At 35.1% G+C, this 10,905-nt stretch overlaps 1 protein-coding gene across 1 annotated transcript; it reads left to right on the top strand.

The window, feature by feature from the left end:
• The first annotated feature begins 682 nt into the window (after nucleotides 1-682).
• On the top strand, nucleotides 683-9,458 carry LOC106072156 (outer dense fiber protein 3-B-like). Its single transcript, XM_056031493.1, has 7 exons — nucleotides 683-842; nucleotides 2,319-2,608; nucleotides 3,419-3,608; nucleotides 5,315-5,433; nucleotides 7,541-7,681; nucleotides 8,318-8,490; nucleotides 9,300-9,458. Exons 2-6 carry the CDS (start codon nucleotides 2,399-2,401, stop codon nucleotides 8,426-8,428), a joined length of 771 nt encoding a protein of 256 aa, XP_055887468.1. The 5' UTR covers nucleotides 683-842; nucleotides 2,319-2,398; the 3' UTR covers nucleotides 8,429-8,490; nucleotides 9,300-9,458.
• Nucleotides 9,459-10,905: the final 1,447 nt, after the last annotated feature.

A 10,905-nucleotide genomic window follows, 5' to 3' on the forward strand; every position in this document is an offset into this window, starting at 1 on the left:
TCCTCGGCAGCGGATTTTCTTTTGGTCTCAAATGTGTATCACGTGGCCTTTGTGAGAGACTTCAAGCTGTCTCGTTCTGAGGTGTTCTCTTCTATTTCAGCTAAGGCAAGTTGGCGCCTAAGCTGGTCTTTAAAGCGTTTCCGTGGGGCACCTTTGTCAGCCATACAGTGGCAAGACCGCACTACAAACAGCGATGTCTTTGCGAACGCCGGTATGGACAGTATAGAGGGACGTCTTTTGGTCCGACAGTTACGCTGGGTAGGGCACGTATCCCGTAATGTGAGCGAACGTATGCCAAAGGCAGTCTTTTTTTTTTGTGAGCTAAAAGGTGGTCGACGTATAGGCCTATAAAACTGTTTAAAAACTAAAAAATTTACAATACTTAGATCTAATTGAGCGAATAAATTATAATCCTACTGAGATACTATACACTTCTAAAAAAAAGGAGGGTAAAAGTTTTTCCTGACGTCCTTGTTCTTATGAAACAAAACTTTTTTTTATTTGGTTACAAAAAAACAACAACGTAACGTTGATCTATCATTTTGAGCATCTTAATCGCATAAATAATTTCAATTATTTAACAGCTAATAATAACGGTCATAGATCTACAACTGCATTTGATGCTGACATCTGGACACTAAGTCAGTATTTTTGTTTATATTTCCGTTGCTTAGCACCTTGATTGTTTTTATTTCTTTACATCCGTTTATTTTTGGAGTCGAGAATTATGACGTACGACGTTGTCAAGCAGGAAAGACTAGTGCCGTTAATTAGATCTATTGGGGTGGGAAAAAATGAATTTGAGTTAAAACAACAGAATGAAGTGACTATTGCACTAGCAAGTAAGGATGTTACTTTTAAACATTACTACGTTAAAGTAGATCTTATGCTCTAGAGATCTAACCTAGATTCTCTAAAATTATTTTTCTAGCAGCAGTAGCCAGTACTTGGCAGTACGGCAGTACCCGTAACCCACTACTAGTACTACTACTCTACTGTACTTAACTGTACTGGTTACTTGCACTTGTTAAATTTGACTGTGTAGACCAGTGTAGGCTGTGTTAGTTTTACTTAGTGTGTAAGAGTAAGAAATGTAAAGCGCGATCTTTAGCGCGTGAAGATTTCTTATCTTTACTGACTTTACTTAGTTAAAGTTAAGATAAAAATAAAATTAGATGATCTTCATGATCTTATCTTATATAATACAGACATTACTTCAAAAAAGAAGATGATTACGTTCTACGCGTCATGCATATTAACCAATGACTCAGGCAACCCATTCCATGCTCTAATAGCACTAGGGAAGAAGGAGTATTGATTCAGCCAGGGAAAAAAATTGCTAGGAATTTAAAATAATTTAAATCTAAATATCCTATCACAAGTTGATCTATCAGAATGTCTACTCCAAGTTAAATGTAAGATCGCAATTGATTATATTTATCTAAACAAGTCACTCTACAGAAATGATTTAAACATTGACTTCATTTATCAGTAATCATGTTTATTGAGCATCTGATATTAAAATGTCTGATGGCATAACAAAAAATAGATGATAACAATGCTAAAAGATGGTGGCTATTTAAAGAAATATAAAGACAAGCTCTAACAAACACAACTAAGGACCATTTGAATTGTCTACACCAACTAGCAGCAGGAATGTAGTAACCATTCTGACATAAACATGAATCAATATCTTATGACATAACCTAAACATGTTATTTCAATAAAGAAAATGATTACGTCCTATGTATGTCCCTAAGTCAATCTAGTCATGTACGTTAATCGATGACTTAAATTCTGCCAAGTCACTGGTTTTCCTGGCTGACTCAGGCAACCCATTCCACGCTCTACTAGCACTAGGGAAGAAGCACAAATTTACACAGTAACTCAGGCTTAACAGGTGCCTGAATCGATTTATACATTATTAGCATTTTTTTTTCAACTACTATATGATAATTTTTGTTAGAAGGCAGTTGGCCAGTTTATACATTTATTGTGAATTCAGAATAGGATGTTGCATTTTATTCTGAACGATATATAATATGGAATACATTGTATTTGATATGCCTACAAATTGTGCCTATGTTTTATCCCATATTGTACATTAAACTTCAATTTGTACATCTGTGAATCAGCATCCTGACTCTTCATTTTATCTGTTATTGTTGTTATTGAAATAGTCAGAAGCTAAGGAACAGTATAAAACTATTGGCAGTGTTATTCTTCTATTCTTGGAAATGAAGAAAAAAAAAAGTTCAGTGTATTAATTATACACAAACAGCGTTTATAATTTACTTGTTACTTTTTGTTGTTTTCAGATTTGAAAGTATTTTATTTAACATCACAGTCATAAGTCTTCCATTTGACCTTCTCATCCAATACCTTCATCTGATTTACAATGGTTTATGAGTACACAAAACCAAGATGTCCCATAGCAGCGATGTACTCGTCCCCCGGACCTGCTTATGGCCTGCCAACTCTTGTAGGGGAGAAGTTTCATGACCCCAGGAGTGTGCATGTGAAATATCCAGCGTATTCATTTGGTGTCAGGCATGGAAAGTTCAAAGATGACTCCGGACCTGGCCCTTGCTATTACCCAAACCCTAAGGTACATATAACACAATTATCTTATCAACGTTAATTAATTACATTAAATCCTTCCTTGGCATCTAACCCATAACGTATTGAGTTTCTTTTAGACTAAATCTTATATAATTAATATGAGACAGAGGATGTTGGTATTCTATATGTTTGACTTGGTATACACTATATATTTACTTTGACTTGGTATACTCCATGTTCAACTTGGTATACTCCATGTTCAACTTGGTATACTCCATGTTTAACTTGGTATGCTCCATGTTCAACTTGGTATACTCCATGTTTAACTTGGTATGCTCCATGTTCAACTTGGTATGCTCCATGTTCAACTTGGTATACTCCATGTTCAACTTGGTATGCTCCATGTTCAACTTGGTATGCTCCATGTTCAACTTGGTATACTCCATGTTCAACTTGGTATGCTCCATGTTCAACTAGGTATACTCCATGTTCAACTTGGTATACTCCATGTTCAACTTGGTATACTCCATGTTCAACTTGGTATACTCCATGTTCAACTTGGTATACTCCATGTTCAACTTGGTATACTCCATGTTCAACTGTACTACCATATATACCATGCATACTATGGTATGCTCCATGTTCAACTTGGTATACTCCATGTTTAACTTGGTATGCTCCATGTTTAACTTGATATACTCCATGTTTAACTTGATATACTCCATGTTTAACTTGATATACTCCATGTTCAACTTGGTATACTCCATGTTCAACTTGGTATACCCCATGTTCAACTTGCTATACTCCATGTTTAACTTGGTATATAGAATGATGATTGATTTCCTTCTGTTTCCAGGTGTACAGAGATGGTTACGATGGAACACCCCATTATTCATTGTATGACAGACAAAAAGATACTATGGCTTTCAAGACACCGGGCCCAGGAGCTTACTGTCCAGAAAATGGTGGACAAATGACAAAGCCTAATGCCCCAGCATACAGCTTTGGAACCCGTAGTCGACACCGTCAGACTGATAATGTTCCAGGTAATGACAGAGCAATCATCTTTGAATCAATGATTTATAATTTTAGAAAGTCACTAAATATTTACTTGACATGAGCAGAGAGGGTATGCTTTATTACCTGCTACCTGATTGAGTGTCATGCGCTTAGAACTGTCATCATTAGCGTCCTGAGTTTGAATCCAGACTGCTGCCCACCTCCTCTGTCCTGCTGGACTTTTTGGCTATGATGCAATAATTATTTCTGATGGAAAGTCAGAAACTTATAAAATACATCTGTAAATAAATGAACCAAGACCTTATTGATGAAAAACGACAAGACAGGTAATACTATTGAATGTTAACTAGTTCTGAAGTAGGTTGGTTCTTGCTTCAGCCAAATATTTTAAAACTGTACACTTCTGCTGGCAGAATCAAAGTTTCTAATCAAGTTTTATTTTTGAGTCCTCTGTATAATTATAACTAATCCATTAAGTTTATTATCCTTTAGGTGGCTGGACATGGAACATTTTCTTATTTAAAGTTGATATGTTTGTAAAGTTGTGTATCATGTAGCAGTGTCTGGTGTAAAGTTGTGTATCATGTAGCAGTGTCTGGTGTAAAGTTGTGTATCATGTAGCAGTGTCTGATGTAAAGTTGTGTATCATGTAGCAGTGTCTGATGTAAAGTTGTGTATCATGTAGCAATGTCTGATGTACAGTTGTGTATCATGTAGCAGTGTCTGAGGTAAAGTTATGTATCATGTAGCAGTGTTTGATGTAAAGTTGTATCTCATGTAGCAGTGTCTGAGGTAAAGTTGTGTATCATGTAGCAGTGTCTGATGTAAAGTTATGTATCATGTAGCAGTGTCTGATGTAAAGTTGTGTATCATGTAACAGTGTCTGGTGTAAAGTTGTGTATCATGTAACAGTGTCTGATGTAAAGCTGTGTATCATGTAGCAGTGTCTGGTGTAAAGTTGTGTATCATGTAACAGTGTCTGATGTAAAGTTATGTATCATGTAGCAGTGTCTGATGTAAAGTTGTGTATCGTGTAGCAGTGTCTGGTGTAAAGTTGTGTATCATGTAGCAGTGTCTGGTATTAAGTTCAAGATATATCAATGTGTGATGTAAAGTTATGTATCATGTAGCAAGGTCTGATGTAAAGCTGTGTAATGTCTAATGTAATTATAGTCTATATCATTATTTAGTAGACATTAAAGAACCTTGTTATGCTGTTAGACATAATATCTGTTAAAATAGTTAATGTTCACCAATGAGCTTGTAATTCAGACTTTTGACTATCAAACCTGCAGGAAATTTGTTTAAAAGCTATTCAGTTTATAGTATTCTAATGAAAGGTGTACACATTGTTAATCTTTGAGTAAACATAATTATAATAATAGTCATAATAATGTGGATGGCTGCCTGGTTGTGTGGTTTGCATGCTGGACTGTCATTCAGAGTTATCGATGGTCTCGGGTTCAAACCCTGCCCACTCCCATCACCCATTGTCCTGCGTGAGCTTTGGACTAGGAAGTAAATTATCTTCAACTCTGAAGGAACATCCGAAACATGTGTAACAAGTAAACATTTTACAATAGACAAAGTATTTATTTTACAATTTAAAAAAAATGATAAAGGCACCAAAACAGAAAACCATTGAGTCTGTCTGTGCACGTCATGTTAGTAACTTTTTGGGTACATTTATTTACATTTTTTGAACTACTTGTTTCTGTAACTCATTCTACAGCTGCTAACAGCTACACTTTGCCGAGCATGATTGGCCAAACAGTTCAAAGTGGGAAGCCCCAGGCACCTTGTTACAGCCTGAGAGGTCGGCCTAACCTTGCCAGTATAGAACTTAACAAGGTAGGGTTTTTACATTCTAATGAAATCAAATTCCTTATGCATGTCTGTAGTGTTTAAAAGCTCTGGTCAAAAATGCAATTGTTTCTTCAGCCAGAGAAAAACAATTTTTATATTGTTTGGTGGTAAAAAGTCAACAAGCAAAAAATGTAAACATTACAATAAGATTGTGAGTGGCTGATGACAAGCCTTGTAACTAAAAAGTGAGCCCAGTAACCAAAAAGTGAGCCCATTCCTATTTGTATATGTCATTAGTTACAGAAACAAGTTTCAATGTCAATGAGTGTCAGGGGAAAATGCCTTACTCTTTTAAGGAAAACATTTTGATTGTTTTTGGTAAATTCTCAACATAAATACATGATTGGAAAATTCAAAACAGAAACCAGATTTAGCAATTTTTTAACTTATTAATATTAAACAATTTTTTTTTTAAATATTTTTTTTTATATGCGAGTTCAATCAATTAAAGTTCTTTTTTATGAGTTTAGCCACCAAGTAGGACTAATATTGTTGACTCATTTCCAGTTGTTTTAGATTCTCTCTACTAAACAACAAATGTATTCTTGTATAATATCTGCTCCTTGAAATCAAGTAGAGTAAATTGTTTCTTCACTCTTCTTCAAGTAGAGTAAATTGTTTCTTCACTCTTCTTCAAGTAGAGTAAATTGTTTCTTCACTCTTCTTCTAGTAGAGTAAATTGTTTCCCCACTCTTCTTCTAGTAGAGTAAATTGTTTCTTCACTCTTCTTCAAGTAGAGTAAATTGTTTCTTCACTCTTCTTCAAGTAGAGTAAATTGTTTCTTCACTCTTCTTCAAGTAGAGTAAATTGTTTCTTCACTCTTCTTCAAGTAGAGTAAATTGTTTCTTCACTCTTCTTCAAGTAGAGTAAATTGTTTCTTCACTCTTCTTCAAGTAGAGTAAATTGTTTCTTCACTCTTCTTCAAGTAGAGTAAATTGTTTCTTCACTCTTCTTCTGGTAGAGTAAATTGTTTCTTCACTCTTCTTCTAGTAGAGTAAATTGTTTCTTCACTCTTCTTCTAGTAGAGTAAATTGTTTCTTCACTCTTCTTCAAGTAGAGTAAATTGTTTCTTCACTCTTCTTCTAGTAGAGTAAATTGTTTCCCCACTCTTCTTCTAGTAGAGTAAATTGTTTCTTCACTCTTCTTCAAGTAGAGTAAATTGTTTCTTCACTCTTCTTCTAGTAGAGTAAATTGTTTCCCCACTCTTCTTCTAGTAGAGTAAATTGTTTCTTCACTCTTCTTCAAGTAGAGTAAATTGTTTCTTCACTCTTCTTCAAGTAGAGTAAATTGTTTCTTCACTCTTCTTCAAGTAGAGTAAATTGTTTCTTCACTCTTCTTCTGGTAGAGTAAATTGTTTCTTCACTCTTCTTCTAGTAGAGTAAATTGTTTCTTCACTCTTCTTCTAGTAGAGTAAATTGTTTCTTCACTCTTATTCTAGTACATTGTTTCTTCACTCTTCTTCTAGTAGAGTAAATTGTTTCTTAACTCTTCTTCTAGTAAATTTATTTCTTCAATTTTCTTCACTCTTCTTCTAGTAGAGTAAACTGTTTCTTCACTCTTTGTCTGTGCCCCATAGTAACAATGACAAGCCTGTGACAGCATCAAAAGAACCCTGCCTTTGTTTCACTACCTCCCTTTCTTAACTCACAGAAAATATTACAGCTCAAATTTAACTAGAACACACTTCAATCCATCCCCATCATTCTGTTCAACTAACCTATATACCTAGACATTTTGACTTGAAAATCACACACACTTTCACCCATGTCAATGGCATCCTTTACTCAGATCTCCTGTATGGTAGGGGATGATGACATTGGAGCCTGGGACCATTTTCATGGTAGGAATACAAACTACACAACCAGGCAATCATGTTGATTGTATACATACAAGTCCTCATATTGGGAACTCAATACACAAAAGCTGCTCCAGATTTGTTAAAGCTTCTTAAGTCATCTAGACATGTATTACATTAACTTTTCTGCAAACTGCTACCCACTTGATGAGCGCCCCCACTTTCTACTAACTGATTGACTGTAGACTTATTGTTGGAACAAACCTTGTTATTCTCCACCATTGTACTTGTGTGCAGGCTCCTGGTCCTGATGCCTACAACACAACTGATCCAAGTGTCTACAAAGACAAAGCTCCTCTCTACAGTATCACTGGCAGAAACATGATGCCTGGGGATGTGACACAGAAGCCTGGTCCTGGGGCACACTTGCCACATCCTGTAAGTAGTTGCCTACAATTGACTTGACCTATTTTAATTTGTTAAGGCTTAAACTTTATTCTTAGGAAATTTCCTTGACTTGGGCCACCAAAATGAAAAGGTAGGTCTGGGGGGGACCTGTTCTCCACTTCTATCTCTTTAAAGAAGCGTTTTACAAAACATCTAAAAATTATCTAGGAAACATGCTTTCTGATTTTAAAAAAAGACTACAAAAAAAAAAAGTATAATTGCCACAAGGGTTTTGTAGGTGTCAGACTGGGTTGGAAGCCACTGCCATTGAGATCTCATTGAGTGTAATGTCTTAACTGTTTAGGCTGGCTTTGTGAGTGGGGGGGGGGCAGGGGAGGTAAGCTTTATTACTAGTGTGAAATCAAGTCTTTTGTAAAAAAAGAACATCTGTTGGCAGTTCAGTAAAAAGTTATTTGTTGGAAGCTAGATAAATATGTGATTGTGTTATGTGTACATTTAATCACAGATATCTGAACTTGAATCTTTGAATCATTTAATTAAAAACTTTATTAAAACAATGGTATAATTCTAAAATTATACTGTTCAATTTTGTGTTTTTTAAATAATTGAAACATTTTTACATTTACATTTCAATCACTTTTTTTTTTTTTCATTTCCCTTGAACAGAACGTTGTCCGAGCTCAAAGCCCATGTTACAGTTTTGGCATCAAGCATTCTCCTTATCTTACAAGTTTAGTCGTAGATATACCCAGCATTGAATGTCGGCCCTGCGACTGAAGCTCTAGTGGGACCATTGTGAATGTGGCTTAGGACTGGAACATCACTGTAGAAACCTAATGGTGAGACATATCTTGACTTTTCTTTTTTCTTCTTCTCCTCACTCTTTGTATTATAATGGAGGGTTCAGATCAGTAATCCTATAGTTAAGATGAACTGCATGTTTTCTAGATCAGGCAGTTCTCCATATAGTTTTTCGGGGCCAGAGTCTTGTATGCAGAATTAAAGGACATGGTAGGATTTTACTTCTTGATTATTGTTAAACCGCTTGGCAGACCTGCTTAAGATGACATGATCAATACTCCTTTAGAGTCAATGACACCAAATAGTACAGTAGTAGCTTTTGAAGGTGGCAAACCGAGTTACTGTCCTAAACTTTGCTTTTGAACTGGCCCCACTCTTCATTCACAAGATCATTTTTATCACTTTGTTAGCGTTATAACTAAGACTGCCTTATTGGAAATTTTGTTGTGATTTGATTATGTAATATATTCTGTTGAAAATGTTAATAGTTATTTTTTAAATCCTTCTTCAAGATGGAATAAGTAAGCTGTTTTATCTTCTGTGACTCCTCCATGTTGATTTCCTCCATCACAATGTTTCCTTGAGGGTTATGTCAGATCTGAAATACTATTTCTATTGCAACCTTTGATTCCCAATCCACTTTCTAAATAGATCCTGATGAAATTCTTGAGAGTATAAATTTCTTATGATGGCAAAGTTTGATGATTTTTTTTGGTAAACTATCAATATCGTTTGGTTTTGGAATTGAAACTCTCATTGTAAGACTAAAGCATTTACAGAATTCATGTTTTTGCTGAAACAATTATTTTATTGTTTAAAAAATTGTCATAATTTTTTTTTTTTACAGAATTACCTTGAACTGGAGATTTGTATGATTCCTTCTCTACAGAATTTCCCAGAAACTACTCAGTAACAGTTTAACAAATGAACATCTCAAATAAAATGTAATAAAAAAAAACTAACCCCAGTAAGTGAAATATCAATAAAAGAAGCATCATAGAACCAACTCAGTATTTTGTCATTCTTCAACACTTGTGTGTATGATTTCAAATTGAATTCCACCAAGCTTTTGATTGCAGTTCATAATAAGTGTCAATGACTTGTATAAAAGGATGTTGATGTTGGTATTAATTAATGTTCATCTATTATTTCCATCTAATTCATACCTGAAATCTTATCTTATATAATACAGACGTTACTTCAAAAAAGAAGTATTACGTCCTATGCGTCATGCATTTAGTCATGCATATTAACCAATGACTTAAATTCTGCCAAGTCACTGGTTTTCCTGGCTAGCTCAGGCAACCCATTCCATGCTCTAATAGCGCAAGGGAAGAAGGAGTATTTGTACAAATGTGTCCTAGCATATGGGACGAGGAATGTGCCTTTATCAAGTTTATATGTTACCTAGGATGTAAACAAATAATATTTAATCATATTCATACTAGAGATGAAGACATAAGTGCATAAGTATGTTTTGGGCACCACATGATACTTGAAACTAATCAGGTTTCAATAGAGTAAATCAGTCGGCCACAGTGCAGTAGGTTAACTCATTATATTGATTTTGGAAACTAACTAATGAGGTTTGAATAGAGTTAATCAGTCAGCCACAGTGCAACTCATTTATATTATACTACATACAGATGGCTGGCTGCCTGGTCATGCAGAATGCATGTTGGACTGTTGTCTCGATGGTCCCAGGCTCATACCCTGCCTGCTGCCATCTTCTGTAGTCCTGTGGGAGGTTCAGACTCTGAAGGAACATCCAAAACATGTAAAACTGTGTTTTGAATGAAGAGAAATGGGCAGAAGGGGAGATGAATTTGTGATCAGCTTTCCCTACTTTATTCTGCACCTCCATTGGCCTCTACAGATGTGTGGAATTCTTTCATTGTTCCTTTTATATTTTTTTTTTATTTCACATGTTTTGAGTGTTATGTCAGAGGGCCCGACATGGCCTAAATTATGCCAACAAATCCAAAATATCAAATATGTTCCTTCAGAATTAAAGTTTATTACATCCTAGCTCAAACCTCCCGCAGGAGGGTGGTGGCCAGCATTCGATTTTGGAACTTTCAAGAGAGCAAACCACAGACTAGGCACCCATCTCATTTCACTAAGAAAGTACTGAAAATAAGTTGTTTCTTTGTATAGTAAATAAACAACAGGAAAGCACCAGATGACAAATTTCTTTTATTAGACTAATAAAGCATGATGCCAGCTTGGCAAATAAGCTACAAGTAGGTAGGCCAAACCAGCAGGGTTTCAGTGTAAATTTCCTGTTTTAATCAAGTCATGACTCAAACCTTTTTTACAGTACAATAACAATTTTATAATAAAATTTACAATTTATAGCATTTTTAGTGCTTTAAAAAATATAATTGTTAGTGAAATGTAGGAGACTTTAGACTTGGAAAAAGGTCTCCATTATTTTTTTTAACAGTGAAATG

The sequence above is a fragment of the Biomphalaria glabrata genome, chromosome 6 (genome assembly GCF_947242115.1).
Source record: "Biomphalaria glabrata chromosome 6, xgBioGlab47.1, whole genome shotgun sequence".
Classification (NCBI taxonomy): Eukaryota; Metazoa; Mollusca; class Gastropoda; family Planorbidae; genus Biomphalaria; species Biomphalaria glabrata.